At 41.7% G+C, this 24,653-nt stretch overlaps 1 protein-coding gene across 3 annotated transcripts in view; it reads left to right on the plus strand.

Annotated features, from left to right (window-relative positions):
• The window catches only part of CCNJL (cyclin J like), a 72,978-nt gene that overhangs the window by 27,302 nt on the left and 21,023 nt on the right, over positions 1-24,653 (plus strand). For all 3 annotated transcript variants that reach the window (XM_037798903.1, XM_037798902.1, XM_037798905.1), the window contains one exon: positions 1,006-1,219. In XM_037798903.1, the coding sequence (XP_037654831.1) occupies positions 1,006-1,219 (214 nt within the window). The remainder of the gene's footprint in view (positions 1-1,005; positions 1,220-24,653) is intronic.

A 24,653-nucleotide genomic window follows, 5' to 3' on the forward strand; every position in this document is an offset into this window, starting at 1 on the left:
CCAGGGTTAAAGGAGAGGCGTTATAAAGAGAAAGGGCTCCAATTTGTTTTAATCTCACCTCCCAAGGAATCTGCTATATTATTGAGCCCTCACCATGTCTTTTCTGCCAGCTTCTGCTTTCCCATTTTCACTCATTTTTGTTTCTCTTTAGTTTCCCTACTTGGCAAAATGTGTCTGAGTCATTTCCTAAACAAATGGTGTCCAGTCTACTTTAATTAAGTTGTCAAATATGATAGATATTTAAGAAAATTTTTCTCATCAAAAAAATCTTTGTTAGTTTGATTTTCTTGGTGTGGTTTTTCTCATGTTAGACAAATAAATTCGGATGTTATGACTGTGTATAAATTATAAATGAAAGTCCTCTCCTACTAAGGGGTATCATGATGTCTGCAACCTACTTTCAAAAGAAAGTGTGTACCTGTAGAGAGGGCAGATGTCAACACTGGGGGATCCAGGTGAAGGGTATTGGGGAGTTCCTTGAACTATTATTTCAATTCTCTTTGGTTGAATTTCTTCAAATATCTGTCTCTCCCAGTCCCACCCCCAGAGAGAATTAAGCTGTGACCCTGAGAGAAAGGTGTGCTGGGTGCTTTGCATGCGTTTTTTTATTTAATCCTCACCTACTGAGGAGGAAACACAGGTTGGTTGAGTAATGGAACCAGAATTTGCATACAAGTCTCCGACTTCAGGGCCGTGTGTATCTCAAATAGCAAGCCTCTCACTCCTGGGTGCCCGGCTCCTTTGAAGCCTCTTTTCTTCTTCACCTGTCTCTGTAATCATGTTGGTTCCTGACCATTTTATGAGCCTGTGCTTAGGAGATGGTCCAGAAGTTTCTAGAATAGAAGGCACTGCCATCCAGGGACTGACAGGGAAGCCGACAAGGGTATGGAGGGATTCGCTGCCCACCAGCCAGTCAGCTGGCAGGCCCTGATGATTTGCCACCCTGGGGCATCTGAGGCTTTGGGTGGCAGCCCTGACTCCCCTTCTGCCCTGTCTGTCCTCCAGGAACTGAAGCTGCCCACCTTCCGAGCCCACTCCCCGCTCCTCAAGTGCCGCAGGTTCTTTGTCGACATCTTGACCCTGCTGAGCAGCCACTGCCAGCTCTGCCCCGCAGCCCGGCACCTGGCTGTCTACCTGCTGGACCACTTCATGGATCGCTATAACGTCACCACCTCCAAGCAGCTGTACACTGTGGCGGTCTCCTGCCTCCTGCTTGCAAGTAAGCGGAAGCCCAGTTCCTTCTCTGTGCTGTCTCCCGACCCGCAGCGAGCCTTTGTTCTCTCACATCATTTTACATTCCAGTGCTTGCACAACTTCTGTGCTCATTCTTAGCTGAGTGTGAACTACCATTAATAACTAATTTTTTTCTTTTTAGCGTCTGCAATGTACCAAGCTAAGTGCTAAGGTTTTTGGCATCTTAACCTTAATTAATCCACACAGTGACCCTGGGAGACAGGTACTCTTAGTATCCCCATTTTACCAAGGCACAGAGAGGTTGAGAAACCTGCCTGGGGTCAGCTAATGTACAGCAGACAAGATTTGATCCAGGACTGCCTGTTCTCAACCCCAGGCCACCTTGCTGCCAGGTGTGGGGGCTCCACATGTACTGAGAGGGGAAGCTAGCAACCGCTTTTGTCGGATGCATTTAGAAATGTGACTGCAGATCCATTAGTTGTCACCAGGCCTGGGCACAGGCCTCTCGGGGTTTGCATCTTCCAAAGAAACCTCACTGAAAACACAGCACAGCTGTGGTCGTCTGTCTGCCTCGGTACAGATGACCATATTGATCGATATACGGCCGCTCAAGTGAGCTGCTTAAAACACAGGCTGCCATGCCACCCTGCTGCTTAAAATCGCCTACATGGTTTACCATTGGTCTTAGGACAAAGACTGAACCTATTTGTTTTCTTTTCTTTTTTTAATTGAGGGTAGAGATCACTGGACAGGAGCAAGGTTTAAAACAATTTCTGGAAAGATAATCAGTAAGTGTCACCTGCCGTGGCCTCGTCTCAACAGGGCACTGAAATGCAGGTTCCCGCCTCTCTGGGCTGAAGCATGTAAGAGGGTGGCTGCGGGTGAGTAAGCTCACATATGTTTAAAAGCAGAAAGTTACTTAACTGCTCTGTGTCTCAGAGTCATAACAGCTCTGTGCCTCAGTTTTCTCATCTGTAAATCGATATCTATCTCACAGGTCTGTTGTGACAACTAAATAAGTTAAAGTAAGTAAACACTTAGATCAGTGCTGTAGGTGGTAAGTATTGTCATGTGAGCATTAAGTATTATTACTTCTATCAGGATTATTCTTCCTTCTGTTTAAGTTGATATTAGAATGATAATAGTTAAAGCAGTATTTTAAAAAACAGCCAATTTTTATATTTCAGAAATAACTGAACTCCAATAAATAATTTTTATAAAGTTTAAAAAAAAAAGGACAAACGAGTATTCAAGACTAGAGTTACTCCCAAGGTATTGGCGTTGGTCTGTCTTGTTTACTTACTCTCTAGGCCCTGCAATTCCAGGTCTTTTCAAAAAGCCACCTTGACTTTCTATTCAGGGTTCAGTTGCTGTTTCTAGTAACAGAATTTCTGACCTCCAGATAGGTATATAAAAATACTTAAAAGCAGACAATAACAAACAGAAAAACTTTTTTGTTAGAATTCAGAAATATGTTCAAATTGGTGACTTCTTGAAACACTTTCATAAGATAATTCATCAGAAACTTTTCAAAAAAATTTTTTTGATAAATTGCCCCTAACAAATACCTAGACAATTCACTATTAAAAACTGTATTCTTTTTGACCCCAGAGAGAGAATTCCAGGCTGTTGTTTTCAAATTTCACGTTTAATGTTGTGTTCTTGCTGTACTGTGTTGTTTTTTTTTTTAATGCTTTCTTTTAAATTGTGAACTTTTACATATATACATAACAGTGATAACTTTCAAAGTACAATTTAACAAGTAGTTAGCGGATTTCAAAGAATGTTATGGGTTACAGTTCCACAATTTCAGTTATTTCCATTGTAAAATATAACATATATACAGAAAGGTGTTAACTTTCTGAGTACAGCTCAACAAGCAGTTATATAGGTAATTTCCAAAAATGTTATGGGTTACACTTCCACAGTTTCAGTTCTTTCCTTATTGTGAAATATAGGATATATACTGAAAGGTGATATCTTTCAAAGCACAATTCAGCAAGTAGCTATAGAGCAAATTTCAAAGAATGTCATAAGTTACAGTGCCACCATTTCAGTTATTTCCTTCTAGCTATTCTAATACCCTAGCAGCTAAAATATATATATTTATATATAAATATTTATATGTATATATTTATATAAAGTTTCAGTATTCGTAATCCTCTGTTAAATCTTGTCTTGTCTTTGCTACCCTTTCCTCTCATTTAATCACTTTTTTGATCTTCACTGGTGTATCTAGGCAGTGACCACCCTAACTTGTTCATATTGAAGGTGGTGTCAACAATATGGGGAAGGGGGCTGCATCTGATTGTTGTTCTTAAAGAGGCTGTTGCCTTTGGGCTTTGGGACTTGTCTGGTATAGGAACATTCAGGTGGATTTAAGTTCCTGAGAGATAAAACTTAGTGAGTGAATCTTTTACAGAATCGCAGGTTGGGACCTAGATATTTCCAGGCTACTCTTGGTAAGAGCTTGGCATAGTGTAGCCGTTTGGGATATTGCTGTGCTAAGTTTTCAGTCTTGATGTTATGTGTGCCTTTTACAAAACCAGTAGTTCTTTTTTTATTTACCCTAGTGAGGAAATTCCCAAAAGTGTGATTGGGAATCATAAGAGACACACACCACTGGGGAGGAAACATTTTTAAATAGTGTATTTTGCATCACCAACCTGCCTATGGTTTTAAAAGCTTAAACAAATGGTACTGGCAAAAGGACAGCTATAAAGACCAAAGAAATCAAACTGAGAGTTCAGAAGTAGACCCTCACATCTATGGCCAATTGACTTTTGACAAGGCTGCCAAGTTCACTCAACTGGGAAAAAATGTCTCTTCAACAAATTGGGCTGGGAGAACTGGATATTCAAATGCAAAAGAATGAAAGAGGACCCCTATCTCACACTATACACAAAAGTTAGCTCTAAATGGGTCAGAGTCCTAAGAACCAGGACTATAAAAATCCTAGAAGAAAATGTAAGGAAGCTTCTTCAAAGCCTTGTTTTTAGGCAGTGGTTTCTTAGACTATATGCCAAATGCACAAGCAACAGAAGAAAAAGTATATAAATGGGACTTCATCAAAATTGGAAACTTTTCTACATCAAAGGACTTTACCATAACAGTAAAATAGGAGAAAATATTTGGAAACCGCAAATCTGATATGGGTTCAATATCCAGAATTTATAAATAACTCCTATGACTCTACAATAAAAAGACAGCTCAGTTAAAAAATGAGCAAAAGACTTGACAGACATTTCTCTAAAAAAAATTTACAAGTGGCCAAAAGAGCACATGAAAAGATGCTCAGCATCATTAGTCATTAGGGAAATGCAAATCAAAACCACCAAGATACCATTTCACACCCACTTAGAATGGCTGCTGTTTAAAAAATGGAAAATTATAGTGTGGGAGAGGATGTGGAGAAACAGGAACACTCTTTCCACCTGTTCATTGTTGGCGGGAATGTAAATTGGCACAGCCGCTGTGGGAGACAGTTTTGCGATTCCTCAGAATTAAATATAGCGTTCCTGTGTGACCTGGTCGTCCCACTTCTGGGTATATATTCAAAAGAATTGAAAGCAGGGACTCAAACAGATATTTGCACACTGATGTTCATAGCCGCATTATTCACAGCTGCCAAAAGATGGAAGCGGTGCAAGTGTCCATCAATCAATGAATGGATAAACAGAATGTGGTGTACACATATAATGCAATATTATTCAGCTGTGAAAAGGAACAAAGTTCTGGTACATGCAACAACACGGAAGAACCTTGAAGACATGGTGTTGAGTGAAATAAGCCAGACACAAAAGGACACATATCGTATGATCTCACTGATAAGAAATAAGTAGAATAAGCAAAAAATAGAGTTGAGAACTCGAATATGGGTTACCAGGTGCCAGGGAGGGGATAGGGAATGGGGATTTAAAGCTTAGTTGATACAAAATGTCTGTTCAGGGTGATGGAAAAGTTTTGGTAACAGGTGGTAATGATGGTAGCACATTGTGAATGTGATTAACAGCACTGAATTATGTATCTGAATGTGGTTAAAGCAGGAAGTTGTAGTTTGTATATATGTTATTAAAAATAAAAATGAATATTCCAAACCAGAAAAAAAGGACATTATTGAGACAACTGAAAATATTGGAATATGGACTGAATGCTTTATATCAATGTTAAATTTTTTGGACTTGATAGCTGTGCTTGAAGTGATTACGTAGTGAATGTCCTTGTTCTCAGGAAATGTGCCTGGAAATTGTGTTAGAAGAGTCACCTATTCTCAAATGTTTAGATAATGGAGAGAGAAAAAAAGAATGATATAATAAATGTCACAAAATGCTAAAAGTTGGTAAGTCTTCTTATCTGGGTGAGGGGTTGTATTGGAGTTCTGTGTATTGTTTTTGTATTATTTTTTGCAACTTTTCTGTAAGTTTGAAGTTATTTCCAAAAAAGTTAGAAAAATAAGTTGAACTAATGTCTTTATCATGCCTCCGTTCCTCCCCACCACTTAAAAGAAACACACTGATATGAGCAAAAATTCTTCGAACATTTTTTTAAATCAATCTTATTTTTTTTTAATTCAATTCTATTGAGATATATTCACATACCATGCAGTCATACAAAGCGTACATTCATTTGTTCATAGTACCATTATATAGTTGTGCATCACCAAAATTAATTTTTGACATTTTCATTACCACACACACAAAAGAATAAAAATTAAAGTGAAAAAGAACAATTAAAGTAAAGGAGAACACTGGCTGCCTTTTTGTTTTTTTAATTTTTTTTTTTCCTTCCCCCATTTTTCTGCTCATCCATCCATAAACTGGACAAAGGGGAGTGTGAGCCACATGGCTTTCTCAATCACATTGTCACCCCTCATAAGCTACATTTTTATACAATCGTCTTCAAGATTCATGGGTTCTGGGTTGTAGTTTGATAGTTTCAGGTATTTTCTGCTAGCTATTCCAATTCATTAGAACCTAAAAAGGGTTATGTATATGGTGTGTTAAGAATGCCCACCAGTGACCTCTCGGCTCCTTTTGGAATCTCTTAGCCACTGAAACTTATTTCATCTCCTTTCACATCCCCCTGTTGGTCAAAAAGTAAATCAGTCTTATTATCTTATGCCGTAATGTATGCCAAATAGGAAGAATGTGACTTTAGGTTTGATTCTGGATGAGTAAAATGGCCCTGAAGAAACCATCCTATGTCATCAAATATCTAGAACAGGATAAATCAAGTTGCCTGCCTTGTGTCCCATCTCTCTCTCTCTTTTTAAAATTTTTACAAACACTCTCTCATCCTCCCATCCTCCTGTCCCCCAATAACTTTTTTATCTGTGAATTCACTATTTCCGGTCATCTCTGATAAGCGGTATCATACAATTTTTGTCCTTATATGCCTTACTAGTTTCACTCAGCATGATGTTTTCAAGTGTCTTCCATGCTGCAGCATGTCTTGTAACTTTATTTTTTCTTGTGACCAAATAATACTCCATAGTGTTTATGTGCCACATTTTGTTTATTCATTAATTTGTTGATGGGCACTTGGGTTGCTTCCAGCTTTTGGCTGTTGTGAATAATGCAGCTATAAACATTGGTGTACAAGTATCTGTTTGCAACCCTGTTTTCACTCTCTTTGGGTATATTCCTAGACGTGGGATTGCTGGGTCATAAGGTAAGGCTATATTTAACTTTTTGAGGAACTGCCATACTGATTTCCACAGTTGGCTATACAAATAATGTACTAGAGTTCTGATTTCTGTGCATCCTTTCAAAACTTATTTTCTGTTTTTGTTTGTTTGTTTTTAAATAATAACCATTCTTGTGAGCATGAAATGGTATCTCAGTGTGGTTTTTATTTGCATTTCCCTAGAAGCTAATGATGTTGAGCATCTTTTCATGTGTTTATTGGCCATTTGAATATCCTCTTGGGGAAAATGTCTATTTAAGTCTTTTGTCAGTGTTTTAATTGGATTTCTTATCTTTTTATTGTTAGGTTTCTTATCTTTTTATTGTACTGTAAAAGTTCTTTATAAATTCTGGATATTAAACTCTTATCCTGTATACAGTTTGAAACTGTTTTCTCCCATTCTATAGATTGTGTTTTCACTTTCTTGATAATTTCCTTAGATGCACAAAAGTTTTAAATTTGATGAAATAAATTTTATCTATTTGTTTTGTTGCTCATGCTTTTGATGTCATATTTGAGAATTTGTTGCTGAAACCCAGGTCATGAAGATTTGCCCCTTGCTATCTTCTGAGAATTTTATAGTTTTAGCTCTTATGTTTAGGTCCTTGATCCATTTTTTAGTCAATTTTTGTATTTGGTGTGAGGTAGAGATCTAACTTCATTCTTCTGCTTGTGGATATCCAGTTTTCCCAACACCATTTGTTGAAGAGACTATGCTTACCCCAATGCATGTACTTATTAACTTTGTAAAAAGCAGTTGGCCATAGAGGTGTGTGGTAGATTGTAGGCTTTATGTACCCCAGAAAGGATCATGTTTTTTAATCCATTCCTGTGGGTGCAGACCTATTGTGGGTTTGACCTTTTGATTAGGTTATTTCAATTGAGAAGTGATCCAGCCCATTCAAGGTGGGTCTTATTCCTCTTACTAGGGTCCTCTATAAGAGGATAAAACACATAGGGATGAAATTAAGAGAAGCTCACAGAAAAAGCCCTCCGGAGATAAGATAGGACCCACAGAAAGCAGAGAGGAAGATGCTGAAGCCAGAAGCTGAAAGCAACAAAACCCGGGAGAGAAGAGAGAGATCAGCAGACATCACCCTGTGCCTTCCCATAACACAGAGGTGTCTCGAATGCCAGCAGCCTGTCTTCAGGGTTTGGGTATCATCCTTTTGATACCTTGAGTTGGACAGTTTCATGGCTTAAGAACTTTAAATTGTAAGTTAATAAATCCCCATTGTAAAAGCCAACCCATTTCTGGTATATTGCATTTTGTCAGTTTTACCAAATCAAAACAAGGTGTGAGTCTATTTCTGGACTTTCAGTTTTGTTTCTCTGATCTATTTGTCTGTCTTTGTGCCAGTACCACACTGTTTTGATTACTATTGCTTTGTAGTGCAATTTGAAATTGGGAAGGGTGAGTTCTCCAACTCTTTTCTTCTTATTCAGGATTGTCTTGGCTATTCAGAGCCCCTTGCAGATCCATATGAATTTGAGGATCAGTTTTTCCATTTCTTTAACAACAACAACAACAAAAAAAGCCTGCTGGAATTTTGATAGGGGTTGCATTGAATTTGTATATTGCTTTGGATAATATTGACATATGAAGTGTAAACTCTTGCAATCCTTGAACACAGGATGTCTTTCCATTTATTAAAGTCTTTCTTCTTTCATCAGTGTTTTGTAGTTTTCAGTATACAAGCCTTTTGTATCCTTGGTTAAATTTATTCCTGGATATTTTTTTTTTTAATCTTCATTTTATTGAGATATATTCATATACCACGCAGTCATACAAAACAAATCGTACTTTCGATTGTTCACAGTACCATTACATAGTTGTACATTCATCACCCAAATCAATCCCTGACACCTTCATTAGCACACACACAAGAATAACAAGAATAATAATTATAGTGAAAAAGAGCAATTGAAGTAAAAAAGAACACTGGGTACCTTTGTCTGTTTGTTTCCTTCCCCTATTTTTCTACTCATCCATCCATAAACTAGACAAAGTGGAGTGTGGTCCTTATGGCTTTCCCAATCCCCTTGTCACCCCTCATAAGCTACATTTTTATACAACTGTCTTCGAGATTCATGGGTTCTGGGTTGTAGTTTGATACTTTCAGGTATCCACCACCAGCTACCCCAATTCTTTAGAACCTAAAAAGGGTTGTCTATTCCTGGATATTTTATTCTTTTAGGTGCTATTGTAAATGGGACTGTTTTCTTAATTTTCTCTTTGGATTATTCATTGCTAATGAATAGGAACACAGTTGATTTTTTGTGATATTTCTTACACCCTGCCACTTTGCTGAATTCATTTATTAGCTCTAAAATTTTCTTGTGAATTCCTTTGGATTTCGTATAAATAAGATCATGTTAGAGATAGTGTTACTTCTTCTTTCCCAAGTTAGATATCTTTTATTTCTTTTTCTTGCCTAATTGCTTTGGCAGGAACTTCTAGTACAATATTGAATAGCAGTGGTAAAAGTGAGCATCCTTTCCTAGTTCTTGATCTTAGGGGGAATTTTTTTTTTTTAACAGCAGTTGTAGGTTGACAGAAAAATCATGCAGATAGTACAAAGTTCTCATATACCCCTCCCACACTCAATTTTCCCTATTATTAACAGTTTGCATTAGTGTGGTACCTTTGTTATAATTGATGAAACAATATTATTATAATTTTATTGATAACTGTAGTCTATATTACATTACATTACATTGCTTTACATTACATTATATTATATTGTATTATATTAGGTTTCACTCTGGTGGTACAGTTCTATGGGTTTATTTATTTTTAATCTGGTAACATATATATACCACCTAAAATTTCCCATTTTATCCATTTTCAAAACAGCTCGAAAACCACAGCTGTAGTGTTTGCAAAATTCTGTCTTGTTTTCAGTGGTATTAATTACATTCACAGTGTGCTCCAGCTGCTATCATGATGTTTCTTTGACATCTAGCATTTTATCCTTCAAATATAATCAAATGTTACATTCTCCTTCAACAAATGGTGCTGGGAAAACTGGGGATCCACAAGCAAGGGAGTAAAATTGGATCCCTACCTCACACCATATACAAAAATTAATTCAAAATGGATCAGTGACCTAAATATAAAAGCTGAAACTATAAAACTCTTTGAAAAAATTTTATCTTCTCCTCCACAGCACATCCTTGTCGTGGTTCATTATACATGTCCCTCTGGTCCTTGAGACCCCCTCATGCTGTGGGAAGATGGTGCCCACCTTTTCCTGCAGCTTTGTCTCTTCCTGGCCCTCTGCCATGAATCCCCAGGGTTGTGATTACCTAGCTCGAAAAAACATGGCTGTAGTGTTTGCAAAATTCTGTCTTGTTTTCAGCCCCTTCCACCTGCTATTGTTTACAGTCCCTTTGGCTGGGAAGTTTACAGCCTCCCAATTTGTGATTTTTCTATACCGTGGGCCAGCTGGGTTCCATGTGTTGCACAGAGGAGCCAGTCTTGCTGGCAGCCCAGACTGCTTGCTACTTCAAAGTCCCAAATCCACACCCAGCAGCCTGTCCTCTTGGGAAGAGACGCAGGGCTTGCAAGACATCCCCACCATCTGAGGGCAAAATGGGCATCGCGTTTCAGGCGGCCCAGGAGAAACCCACACTGTGGCCTTTGGCCTCCTGCTTTCTGTGATCTCTGGGCTGCATCAAGGCCTGCTGGGGCAGGGGAGTTATATTTCCATGGGGCCACGGGGGCTCTCCCCAAGCATCTGTCTGGGGAGGTAGGACGTGAGGCACACACTGCAGACTCCTTTGTGCTGCTGCCGCCTTGGTGGAAGGAGGGGGCCGTTCAGCCGGAGAGGCAGACACCCCCTCCCACATGTGTGAGGGCAGCAGCCTGCCTGGGGCTGCGGGAGTGGACTTTTCAGAACACCTGCCATATGCTCCAGAGACCCAAGGAAAGAAAAGTTTCCATGACAGCCTGAAATCCTATTCATCCTTCCCTCCCTATTCCCCAGACTAACTGTCAGCCTCAAGGGGGTCACCATGCCTCCTTGGGAAGCTTTGAGTTCTTCTTATTCAATACCAAATTATTCCTAGATTAAGAAGAGCTCCAAGTTCTTCTTGCCCCCACTTGTCAGTTCTCAGGATTTTAGAACTGCTTTCAGAAAAGGCACAGATGACATCTTTTCACTTACCTATAGTCCTCTCTTAACCCCCATAAAAAAGGGGGTAGTCAAGGGCCCATGTCTGCAGACCTACAGAAGGAAGCAGAAAAAGCGAAAGCTTTTACATCATGCCACAGTGATGTGTGGCGAAGCCACCCCTTTGCCTCTCTATTACCGAGTCAATTTATTTGTGTTTCTTGCCTTACAGAATAGAATCATAAAATAAATTTATAGTAAAGCCACCACTTCTTTAAACTCTCCTCTTACACAACTCTCTTGTTATTGTATTAAAAGGATAATTTGACAATATGGAAGCCCCATCCAAGACTTCCAGGTGAGTCCTTTTTATCATGAGCTGTAATAATTGTCATCTCAGGGGCAGCAGCCTCATTACTTTCTGACCCTTTCTGCCTGACCAGCCCTGTGCCAAGCACTTTGCACACATCACACCAAATTCTGTGACCATCCTCTTTGGTTGTACTATGATCCTCCCATTTTATACATAGGTTCAGAGAAGCTAAGTAACTTCCCCAAGCTGCTCACACAGCTTGGAGTTTTGCTTTTTTTTTAATTGTTATTATTAATTGAGATGAAATTCAGTTATCTCAATTGTATAACATACAATTCAGTGACATTTAGTATAGTCACAATATTGTGCAACCATCACCTCGATTTAGTTCCAGAACATTTTCATCACCCCAAAAGAAAACCCCATATCCATGAAGCAGCCACTCTCCATTCCCCCTTCCCCCAACCCCTGGCAATCACTAATCTGCCTTCTTCTGTATAGATTTGCCTGTTCCAGATAATCCATATAAATAAAGTCACACAGTATGTGACATTTTGTGCCTGCCTTCTTTCACTTAGCATAATGTTTCTATATTCCTCCATGTATCAGTACTTAACTCTTTTTTTTTGGCTGAATAATATTCCATTGCATGGATATAGCACATTTTGTTTATCCATTCCCCTGTTGGTGGGCACTTGTTTTGCATCCACCTTTTTTGAATATGTTACTTTGAATATCGGTATGCAGGTGTATGCTTTACTCCCTGCTCTCAGTTCTTTGGGGTATGTACTTAGGAGTGGATATTTTGGGTCATATGGTAGTTCTATGGTTAACTTTTTTGCTTTTGCCTAGTTGTTGCTACTCAGAGATGACTGGGATGTTGAGTTTTTAGCCCCAGGGCATGAACCAGCCTGATGAAAGAGGAACGGTGGGACAGAAAGCCAGAAAAACAACAGGGAGTGACCCGCAGCCCTGGGCCTTTTTGCTAGGGTGGCATGGTGTAAATGTAAGACCTAGTGAAGGACAGTTGAAGTTCGGGACTGCATAAAAGACTGGGACTTGAAGTTTTTGTTTCTTTGTTTTTTCGGTACTTCATTCCTTTTTATCGCTAAATAATATTCCATTGTATGGATATATCACGTTTTATACATTCATCAGTTCATGGGCATTTGGATTGTTTCCACTTTTTGGCTTTTAGGAATAATGTTCTATGAATATCTGGGTACAAGTTTTTGTGTGGGTGTATGTTTTTATTCCTCTTGGGTAAATACCTCGGAGGGGTATTAGTAGGTAATATGGTAACTCTGTGTTTAACCATTTCAAGAGCTGCCAAACTATTCCCCAAAGTGTCTACACCATTTTGCATTCCTGTCAGCAATGTTTGGGTTCCAGTTTTTTCCACATCCTCACTAACACTTGTTATTATCTATCATTTTATTATAGCCATTCCTCTGGGTGTGAAGTGGAATCTCATTGTGTGTGTGTGTGTGTGTTTTCATGCATACCTTTATTTTATTATTTATTTACCCATAAACTGGACAGAGGAGGTATCAGTCACAAGGTTTTTACAATCACATGGTCAGAAGATGAAGGCTATATAGTTAAACAATCATTGTCAAAGATCAAAGTTACTGGGTTACAGTTCAACAATTTAGGTATCTCCTTCTGGCTATTCTAATGCACTAGAAACTAAAAAGAAATATCTTTATAATGAATCAGTAGTCATAGTCATTTGTTAAATCTTAACTTCTCAGTTATAACTCCTCCCTGTCTGTGCCAGTTTGAAGCTGTTATGGACCCCAGAAGAGCCATGATCTTTTAACCCAATCTCGTGTGGTGGGACCTTTTGATTGAATATTTCCATGGATATATGACCCCACCTGGTCAGAGTGGTCTTAATTAGATCAAAGGAGTCATTTAAGAGAGAGAAGGAGCTCAGAGAAGCTGAGAGAGACATTTTGGAGAGAAGCTAAGATGTGTAATTCAGAGTGTGCCCCCAGGAGAAGCTAAGAGCTGACACACACGCAGATACTTGGAGATGCCAACAGAAGGATGTTTGGAGATGCTAAGCTAAGAGAGGAAGCCCAGAGTTTGCTCCGGAGAAACCAAGAGCATACCCAGACACTTAGAGAGAAACACCCTAGGAGAACAAGCAAGGATGTACTGGAGCTGAGAGAGAAGCTGAGAGAGACAGAAGCCCAGAGACATTTTGGAGAAAGCCGTTTTGAAACCAGAACCTGGGAGCAGAGGACCAGCAGATGCCAGCCATGTGCCTTCCCAACTGACAGCGGTGTTCCGGATGCCATCAGCCTTTCTTCAGTGAAGGTATCCTCTTGTTGGTACCTTAGTCTGGACACTTCCATAGTCTTAGAACTGTACATTTGTAACCTAATAAATCCCCTTTATAAAAGCCAGTCCATTTCTGGTATTTTGCATAACAGCAGCTTTCGCAAAGTGGAACACTCTCATTTGATCATTTTCTCAGTTTTCAGGGATATCTGGGCTGTGACCATTCTAACTTCTTTGTGCTGAAAAGGGGCATTGACACTATGGGGCAGAGGAGACTTGAGGTTTTGCCGGTCCCTTCTTTCCCCTCATCCATCCACACAGGGCAGCATTTAGCCAAGTTTAATAATGGTTACTTAGGGGTCAGGGAATTTCAAGTGCTTTTTCCCTTTTTGGGGGGACATTATTTGGATTTTTTTACAAGGGATATGTACATTTAGTTATTATATACAAGAAGGATGAGGTACCTTTTCATTTTAAAAAAACCGAAAGATACAGAAGTACCCAGTGTAAGTTTTAAAGTTTCTCCCCAGAACGCTCAGTCTCATTCCCACAGTGTGGAGTGCACCCTTCCAGAACCAGATGTACTTAGGTGTTTTCATAACTGGGAAAGTAAACCTATTTTCAATACCAGGGGGTAGGGAGGGAATGAATCATAGATTCATTTAAATTGCCAGGTAATCAAAATTGCCAGATTCCCTCCCTTTTCCCTCCTTTTTTTCTAATCCCAGTTCCATTATACATTTTCTTTGCAAACTTCTGTTTACATTAATTGCCACTTCCATACCCCACCCCCTCCCTGGGAAAACAAGGTTTCTTACTGCTGAGTTGTTTTCTTCTGGACTATGAGCACCTTCCTGTCCAGCTGACTTTCTGGTTTGTGAAAGCAATGAACCTATTGGGGATGATTGGTTGAACAAATGTGGTATATTCATACGATGGAATGCTCTTCAGCCTTAACAAGGAATGAAGTTCTGATAAATGCTACAATATCGATGAACCCTGAAGACATATTGAATGAAATAAACCAGACGCAAAAGGACAAATAATGTATGCTCTCACTTATATGAAATAACTAGAATATGCAAATTTATAGAGTCAGGAATTAGAATGCAGTTTACCAGGGTGGGGGTGGGGAATGGGGCCTTAAAGCTCATTAGTTGGTTCAGTTTCTATTTGGAGTAATGGAAAAGTTTCGGTAATGGATGAATGTGATGGTAGCACAACATTGGGAATGTAATTAACACCACTGAATTGTGTGTTGGAAAGTGATTACAATGGGAGATTTTAGGTTGTATATATGTTACCACAATAAAAATAAAAAAAAAACAAAAACCTTTGAAAGAAAGAAAAGCAGTGTACCAGATTCCTCAAATGCAGCCAGGGGGCAACAAGTCTGTCTGTTTTGGGGGGTAAACTTTCTGACTTCAGGATTTTGTAGGTGAGGACAAGTCCTCAGCCGGCCTTCCTCTCAGCCTCCATCTGCAGCAGAAGGAAGCACCCAGCAAGCAGGAGGTCACATGCAAAGGAGAGGCACCCTCCCTGGGTGCTGGTCCTCCCGCAGGGCAGGGTCCCTTAGCCCAGGTGAGTTTGTCATGCTGTGCTGCACTTCCCTGGAGAGAGGCCCTTCTCCTTATTACAGTTTTTTTTATTTGCTTTTTTTTGTCTTTTTTTTTTCCAAAATGTACTTGTAAAAGAATTCCAAGAATTCCAAGAATAATTCAAAGAATATAAAATAAAAATGCCCTTTCCATCCCACCCTCTAGAGGTAACCTCTGAGAACAGATTTTTGTGTCTTCTAACATGGATCTAGTGCATTTTCTAGAAATGTTCCATGTGTACATAAACATATTTGTTTACACAGTGGGTTAATGCTAAGCTTTCTGTCTTCCTAGTACATTAGGCAACATCTTTCTACCTCACCCCATGTGCATTTACTCTATTCTTTTTATTGACTGCATAGCCCTCCATTTTAGAGACACACTGTCATTTATTCAGTGATTCCTCTATTGATGGACATTTAGATGATCAGTTTTTGTCATTGCTGTAAACAGTATGATCTCTGTATCTTTGCATATGTCTAGGAAAGATAAATTCCCAGAAATGAAATTGTTTTGATCAAGTGATGTGTGCAATTTTTTTTTTAATTTTGAAATACTTTCAAATTTACAGGACAGTTACAAAAATAACACAAACCTCATACAGAGCACCTCAGCATACCCCTTCCACCTCCCCCCCAGATACACATATCCACCAATTTTAACGTTTTGCCACATTTGCCTTATCATTCTCTCTATCTCTCATTCCATTTTCTGAATGCTTAAATATTGGTTATATACATCATGCTCCTTGAACACTTAATACTGCCAGGTACCAGAGACCTTTATTTCTTCATGAGGCTGCTCCCCTCTATTGTCTGTTGACGTTTCCTTTCAACCTGCAGAACTCTCTTTACATCTCTTGTAATGCTGGTCTAATGGTGACAAACACTTTCAGCTTTTGCTTTTCTGGGAGTGTCTTAATCTTTCCCTCATTTTCAAAAGACAGTTTTGCCAGATATAGAACCTTTGGTTGGCAATTTTTTTGCTTAGAGCACTTAAATATGTCATGCCACTGCCTTCTTCCCTCCATAGTTTCCAATAAGAAATTGGCATATAATCTTATTGAGACTCCCTTGTACATGACATGTTGCTTCTCTTGTGGCTTTCAGCATTCTCTGTTTATCTTTAGCATCTGACAGTTTGATTATAATGTGCTTTGGCTTGGGTCTCTTTGGGTTTATCCTGCTTGGAATTTGTTGAGCGTCTTGGATCTGTATATTTGTGTCTTTCATTAAATATGGGAAGTTTTCAGCCATTATTTCTTTGAATATTCTCTCTGCCCCTTTCTCTCTGTCTTCTCCTTCTGGGACTCCCACAATGCATATATTGGTATTCTTGATGGTGTCCCACAGGTTCCTCAGGCTCTGTTCACTTTTCTTCATTCCTCTTTCTGTCTGCTTCTCATATAGAAGGGGCACTTCCTACATCTGGGTTTGTTGCTCAGCACAGCCAATAGAAGTCACACCAACTAGACTGAAGAGGAAAAGAGGGTTTATTTACACTGGTGGGAGGACAGGGAATGCTTTCTCAAATCAGCCTCCTTGGAGTGTTTCTTCAGTTGGTTTTTATACCCATTAGAGACAAAGAGAATTAATCATCTCAGTTAACATGTAACAGAGGTTTGGAGAATTTCAGTAATTTAGTTATTTCCTATTTCCTTTAGGAACTAGGTGACACCTGTGAAAGCTGCAAACTTCACATTTACATATTGTTGCAGACTTTACCTTTACATCTTCCTCGTTTGTGAGACTAAAGGTTTTCACTTCCTGCCTACTTCCTGTTTTAAAATTACATTTACGAGCTGCTTTAGGTTACATTTCAAGGTTAATTTACAATTTCCTGCTTGCTTACAGTTTTAAGGTTATATTTTAAAAGTCACTGTTACACTCAGACTGAATGTTTTCTGTTGTCTTATCTTCAGGTTCACTGATTCTTTCTTCTGCCAGCTCCAATTGCTGTTAAACCCCTCTAGGGAATTTTTAATATCTGTTACCTTCTGCTCTGTTTGGTTCCTTTTCATAATTTCCATCTCTCTGTTGATATTTTCTTTGTGTTCATCTGTTGTTTTCCTGATGTCCTTTAGTCCTTCATTAACGTTTTCCTTTAGCTCTCTGAGCATATTTAGGGCCATTTTTTAAAAAGTCATTATCAGGTATGTTCCAAGTCTGGTCCTCCTCATTGATGGCTTCTAATGCTTTAATATTCTCCTTTGCCTGGTTCATCACGTTCAGTTTCTTTGTAGGTTTTGTGACATTTAGTCAAAACTTGGACATTTTGGTATTTTAATGGGTTATTGCTGGAATTTAGACTTTGAGGCGTCTGTCCCTTAAGCTTGCATACAGCTGGTATTATGACAGAGCGTTCCTTGATTGCTAGGAGGAAGAGGAGGATAAAAAATCATTGCACATTGACTTGTGCAAGTGCTGTCTTTCAGGGCTTATCCATACAATGAGGTTAGAGAATAGCTCCAGGCCAAAGCAGGGGGGCCTTCCTTGTCCTTTCCGGCTTACCTCTTATCCCTCCAGCATGCTGTGTATGACCTAGGGATGGCCCTAGGGATTCTGGGACACAGAGTTCTGAATATTCCCATTTCCCTAGGAAACAGTGACCTTATGGTCCTGGGCACTGCGCTGTATGTCCTTCAGCCAGCACTGTTTGACTGTTCTCCCACAGCATTGCCTTCTACATGCACGGCAAGTTCTGGGACAGTGATTTCCTCAAGGTACCAAAAAATTGGACCAGACATTTATGCTCCCAGTAAATGCATGAGGGTTACTCTGCTCCCTCCAGAACCAGGACCAGGAATCTGCACTGGGGACATGGGCCAGCTCTGCACCCAGCTAGTGAGGAGTGGGGGAGGGGCCATCAGGGTGCCATGAGATCCTGCTGCTTTTAAGAAGCCTTTTATCTTGATCTGGCACTCACCCTGTTACTGCAGTCCTTTAACTGTTTTCTAAAGCATTGAGAAAGATGTTTCTGCCAGTTCTCGCTGGTTATTCAAAGCTTCTGTGGGGGAGCAGAGCCCTGAAGCATCTCACTCCATCGTCATATTTGAGATTTTGATAGGTATTGTAGTAGTTTGACTGAATGATAGCTAAGGAGATCCCTTTTTTTCTTAAATTGAACTTAATTTGCAGGGACTTTTTTGAACTATTCTTCTTTCCCTAAACAACAACCTATCAAAAGAGAAGTCACATCTCTACTCTATCCTAACCCCTCATCGTCAACTTGAGACTTTTCTTCTGTCGCCAGCAGCAAGTGCGTTTGCATTCCGCGTTTGCATCTGGCTCTGTCCAGGATGCACAAACAAGGAAAGAGTTCCCAGACCAACTGCTTTTAGGTCTCCTTAATCCTGAAATCAATAGCCTCATTTCTTAGGCAGATTCCAATAAAAGCTATTTGCCTGCCTCGCACTTGCACTCACTGCCTCAAGGGATTCTAGGACAAACCTGTCTCTCTCCCAATAAACCCCCTCTCAAACCACCCCCACAGCACACACACCCATGCTCAAATTACTTGGCAACTGTTGCTTCTCAGAAGCAGCTTCTTTGACAGCGGGGTAGGGGGCGGGATGGGGTTGGCCCCTGTTGAACGTTTCAGAAACTTAAAAGCATTCTTAATCCCTTCTTGTAGACAAGGATGAACTAATGAGCTGCCTTCTTCCTGCCTGAGGAAGTCATGCACACCACCAGCTCTCCCCAAAGCTGGAAACCTTGTGAGCTGCCTGCAGGGCTGTAATTGCAGGCGGTGAATACAAAAGGGGAGATTTTTCCAGGTGGCCTTCTTCCAGGGTATATTTCAGACAAAGCGAGAGATTTATTTATAGGATTAAACCCAAATCTGCAAGGAAATGTGGCTGCCCCTGTGCAGAAGATAATTTAACAATTCCTTGCACCTCGTGCAAGAGTGGGCAGGAGATAGACATTTCCTCCCTTCTGTGGCCAGCTTTTAAAGATGTTTTAACGTTTCAGCACTCGGGTAGGTCTTGCATTTGAAGCATGCATGTAACGTGACAATTTTTATTGTTTCCTCCAGACAGTGGCATTTTAGGAACAAGAAGATAAGGTATCTAGGTGGTGGTCCTACAGCCAGGGTGGGTTGAAAAGGTTGTCTGTCACGTGGGTGCCATAGGGAGCACATCCCGATGTTACAGCTGAGTAAGCTGAGGACATGGATACTTTCCATTTCCTGTTCCGATCTCAACAGATGGGCAGACTTGGAGCTGTTTTAGGGAAGAGATTCTGTGTGAACTGCCTGCCTGTCAGGCATCTGGCTGTACCGGAAACTCCTAAATCCTACAGTTTGGCTTAGCGATCCTCGTGCCGGGTCCTGCTGCCACAGAGCCTGGAGTTCTTGGCTCTAGGTGGTGGTTTTTTATTATTTTATTTTTTGGTGGGGGCAGATGCTTAAACTGCATGAGTTAATTTAACGCGCAGTGTTCAGGCGTCCCTGATTGCACACAGCTAAATCATTCAAAATACCTTCACATGACCTCTGCTGTATGCTTGGCCCTGGGGAGGCAGGGGTGAACGGAAGGAATGATTCATTCCACCATGCATATCTACTGTGCACCAGGCCTGTGCTGAGGGCTGGAGATGTGGGTCCTAAAGCAGACGACACCCCCCACCCCACCCCCAGGAGCTTACCTTCTGGAGGCATCTCCTCAAGGAGCAGCCTGCGAGCTGACCATCTCTGGGCATGTGCCAAGAACTAGCCAGTTGCCCTTCTAGAAAATGATAATGCCCTTCCATGAGGAGAACAGCACGGTGGGAAGATTACCAGGACATCTTCGGCTCATCATGCTACCGGAAGTCTGCCTAGTGGGAGAGAGGCCTGCGCTTTTATTTTTGTTTTATCTACTTAAATCTTGAACATCCCTGTAGTGAATTCTGCATCTTGTCTCACCTTATTTGCCCCTGTTTGGGCCAGGAGCACGATCTGCTCATTCTTCAATGTTGAGGTCCCTGACGGAAGAGGGCCACCCTCCTTATTCATTAGACCCCTGATTTCCCCAGAAAACCTGGAGGCCTTTTCCTTGCCTCACGCTGGAGGCTCCGGCTTGCATGGTGGAGATTCCAGGCCACCTTGGGCTCACCTCACAGCCACCTGGCCCTTCTGTGGGTTCTCGTTGCTTCCTCAGTGTTGAAGGGCAGCTTCGGTTGGTTTCAAATGTGAAGGAAATATGATAACATGTCACACCCCAGGTGTTAAGATTAGAGATTTTTTTTTTTTTTTTGGTGTGTGTGCTTGTGTTTTCAAGATTGTCTTCAAGGGCCGTGTGTTGCCTTCCCCACCTCCCAGGTCTTAGTTTTAGTTACAAGCTTGTTGTTGACAAAGAAGAAAAGTCTGTTCCTTGTCACTGACGGGTGGGGGTTCCTGGAGCCCCTAGGAAAGTCAGACACCTTCTGACTTGTGGCCACTCTTGGCACAGGTTCACGCCGGGATATTCTTGGACTCATGGCAGACCCACAGCCCGAAATCTTCTCTGCCGGTTTCTCTGCCATTTCTGCTTCTCGGTTCCCACAGTGGCATTTTTTCCTTCTGGAGGAATTTGAAACCTTTTTCCTCAGCATAAGAGGCATGGCTGTTCCTTGTAGGAAACTAGACAATAAAAAAAATATATAAAGAATAAAATAAAAATCACATGTTATCTCCCCAAGTTTCTTTTCTGTAATGAGAGGTGTTTTGTGCTTGTTTTCCAGGGCTGCCATAGTACAGTGCTACAGGTTGGACGGCTTAAAACCACAGAAGCGTATTCTCTCACAATTCTGGAGGCTGGGAGTCTCAAGTCAGGGTGCCAGCAGGCTCTAGGGAAGGGGCCATCCTATGCTTCTGTTCTAGCTTCTGGTGACAGCAGGCAATCTTTGGCATCCCGTGGCTTGTGGATGTGCTGCTCCAATCTCCTTCTCCCCTGCATGTGTCTGTATCTCTCTGTGCAGATGTCCTTCCATGAGGCCACCTGTTACTGGATTAAGGCCCAAATGAATCCATTTTGGCCTCATCTTTTTTTTTTTCTTGCATTGATTCTTTTTTTTAATGCAATTTTATTGAGCTATAATCACATAACATACAATCATTCACAGTGTACAATCAGTTGCTCACAGTATCATCAAACTCTGAACATTTTCATTACTCCAAAAAATAAAATTGAAATAATAAAGAACATCCAAAACAGCCCATTCACCTCCTCCCGCCATTGTTCATTTACTTTTTTTAATATAGTTGAATTGAGATATATTCACACACCCTACAGTCATCGACAGTGTACAATCATTCACAGCACCATCATACAGTTGTATGTTATCACCAGAATCAATTTTTGAACTTTTTCCTTACTCCAGAATAAAAATAAAAGCAACAAAGAACACCTAAGTCTTTCCATCCCCTCCATCCCACCCTATTCTTCATCTAATTTTTGTCCCCATTTTTCCACTCATATGTCCATATACTGGATAAAGGGAGTGTGAACCACAAGATTTGCACAGTCACACAGTCACACTATGCAATCTATATAGTTAAACAATCATCTTCAAGAATCAAGGTCACTGGGTTGCAGTTTGACAGCTTCAGGTATTTACTTCTACCTTTTGGCCTCATCTTAACGTTATTACATTCACAAAGACTCTACTTCCAAATAGGGTCACATTCACAGGTTTAGGACTTCACCGTATCTTTTCAGGAGACACAATTCAAACTGTAACACTTGGGGAGGACACATCCTAACCTCAGTGATAATGAAAGAGCTAATGTTTATTGTGTGTTTATATGCCAGGCAATGTTCTAAGTCCTTTACTCAGATTTACTCGTTTACCCCTCAGAATGACAGTGTGAGGTAGGCAGTACTATATCCCCCGTTGACAGAGGAGGAAACTGAGGCCTGGTGAGTTAGGTAACTTACCTAGCAGTGTGGCTGGGTTGGGATCCCAGCTCTGGCTCTCAGCCACTACACTACAGTGGCCTTGTCCTGCAGCCAGATCACCTCCTTCCTTGGTTGTACCAGGAAGACTCTGGTCAGTGAGGGGAGACGGTGCTGAGAGACCCTGGTGTCCTCTGCCTTTTGTGCCAGATGGAAACCTCAGGCCTCGGGGCTGGGTCCAGTGTCGGGGGGGGGGGCTCCTCCTGACCCTGAGGAGGGGCCCTGTGGGCCACTCCTCCTCCTCCCTGCCCTCCTTGGGTAACACAGCCCAGGACTCACGCTGCTCTTCCAGCAGCCAGCAACTTCTTCAAGGTAGTAACAAGCCTTCTGCAAAGCAGTGACATGCCAGAGCTTTCATTTCAGGAGAGAACCCCCTTCCTCCACAGAAAGCACTTTTGTGGGTCTCGGCCCTGGTCCAGGTGCCGGCCATGTGCGTGACAAATAGCCCCACCCCACAGCCCTTGCTTTCACAGGCAGTGGAATTATCTGGGTCTCTTGTAAAGTGGAACACAGAGGAACCAGGGATTTGCCACCATGTGAAGTCATTGCCTCGGTTGCTTCCCCCTAAGATGGGGAAGTCCTTGCAGCCAGAAGGGAAGCTGCGTGCGACCCAGCTGGCCGAATGCCACCACCGACCCAGGAGGCATTTTTACAATTTCCTCTCAAAGAAAACAGCCACCCCAACCTCACTCTTAATATCGGCTGCCAGAGCTGGACTCAGGCATTGATTCAACCTGTCAGAAATGCGCTGGCTTTCATTCTTTCATTCAATATTTACTGAGGGCTTCTCTATGCTAGCAGCTGGAGATGCAGCTGTGAATAGAACAGCCTCGCTTTCAAGAGAAGAAGTGAGGCACTGTCAAATGAGCTTTATTTCCCTTTTGTTTCCTAAGGGAGTGTTATACATTGAATTGTTTCCCCAAAAAAGACATATTCAAGTCCTAAACCCCAGACCCATGAAGCTTATTAGTCAAGATGCGGCCAAGTTGGATTAAGGTGTGTGCCGGTTTGAATGTATTATGTCCCCCAAAACGCCATTATCTTTGATGCAATCTTGTGGGGGCAGACAAATTAATGGAGATTAAGTTGGAACGTTTGGATTAGGTTGTTTCCATGGAAATGCTCCCCACCCAACTGTGGGTGATGCCTCTGATTGCAAGGTTTCCATGGAGATGTGGCCCCGCCCATTCAGCATGGGCATTGGTTAGTTTACTAGAGCACTATATAAGCTCAGACAGAAGGAGCAAGCTTGCCACAACCAAGAGGGACACTTTCAATCATGCACAGGAGCTGAGAGAGGAACTGCAGTTTACAGAGACATTTTGAAGACAACCGTTGAAAGCAGACCCTTGCTCCAGAGTGGCTAAGAGACGACAGACTCCCCAAGAGCAACGGAGAGTGACATTTTGAAGAGGAGCTGTGGCCTAGAGAGGAATGTCCTGGGAGAAAGCCATTTTGAAACCAGAACTCGGGAGCAGACGCCAGCCACGTGCCTTCCCAGCTACCATAGGTTTTCCGGAACCATTGGCCATCCTTCAGTGAAGGTACCCAGTTGTTGATGTGTTACCTTGGACACTTTATAGCCTTAAGACTGTAACTGTGTAACCAAATAAACCCCTTTTATAAAAGCCAATCAATTTCTGGTGTTTTGCATTCTGGCAGCATTGGCAAACTAGAACAGGGTGGGTCCTTAATCCATTGTGACTGGTGTCCTTATAAGCAGAGTAAATTTGGACACAGCAAGAGAGAGGGCCATGTGGCAGAGGCAGACATTGAGTTAGGCTGCCCCAGCCAAGGTGCTCCGTGGATCGCCGGCCACCTCCAGATGCCAGGGGAGAGCACGGAACAGAGTCTCCCCTTTAAGAGGAAGCCCGGCCCTGCTGGCACCTTGATTCGGACTCCTATCCTCTGGAACGGTTGTCTGAGGCACGTGGCCTGTGGTCCGTTGTTACAGGAGCCCTGTCCAGCTGAAGCCGGGAGGAGTAGGGCTCAACGCGGGAAGGGTCCCACGTCCTCAGTCACGCCAGGCCTCTCTCCCCCTATGTGTCCCATCCAAAAACTAAACTGTCGTTGCTTCTGTGACTCTGACACAGGCTCGATCCTGAATCATACATGGGTTTATAAAGAAGAGCAAGTCTTGATGCTTGATGGGCTCTGGTTTTACACGCATTAAACCCTCATGTCATCTACACCACAATTCTACTTCTGTTAATCCCATTTCCAAGACGGGGAGGCACAGGCCGGAGGGGTTGAGACTTGGTGCAGACCACACAGCCAGTTAGTGGTTCAGCCTCTGCTGGACCTGGGGTGGTCCGTGTCCAGGCCTGCGTTCTTCCCCACCCTCCCGCAGCACCAAGTAAAACAGCCTGTTCAGAGGGTGCTGTCCTCAGGGTAGTTTTCCAGGTACATCCCCTCAACCCCTGCCCAGATTGCTCGAAATCTGGCTCCCCTGAATCTGGACCCGGCATCGTGGGATTGCGAACATCTTCTTGACCAAAGGGGGGATGCAAAATGAAACAAAATAAAGCTTCAGTGGCTGAGAG

Source organism: Choloepus didactylus, chromosome 11 (genome assembly GCF_015220235.1).
Source record: "Choloepus didactylus isolate mChoDid1 chromosome 11, mChoDid1.pri, whole genome shotgun sequence".
Lineage (NCBI taxonomy): Eukaryota > Metazoa > Chordata > Mammalia > Pilosa > Megalonychidae > Choloepus > Choloepus didactylus.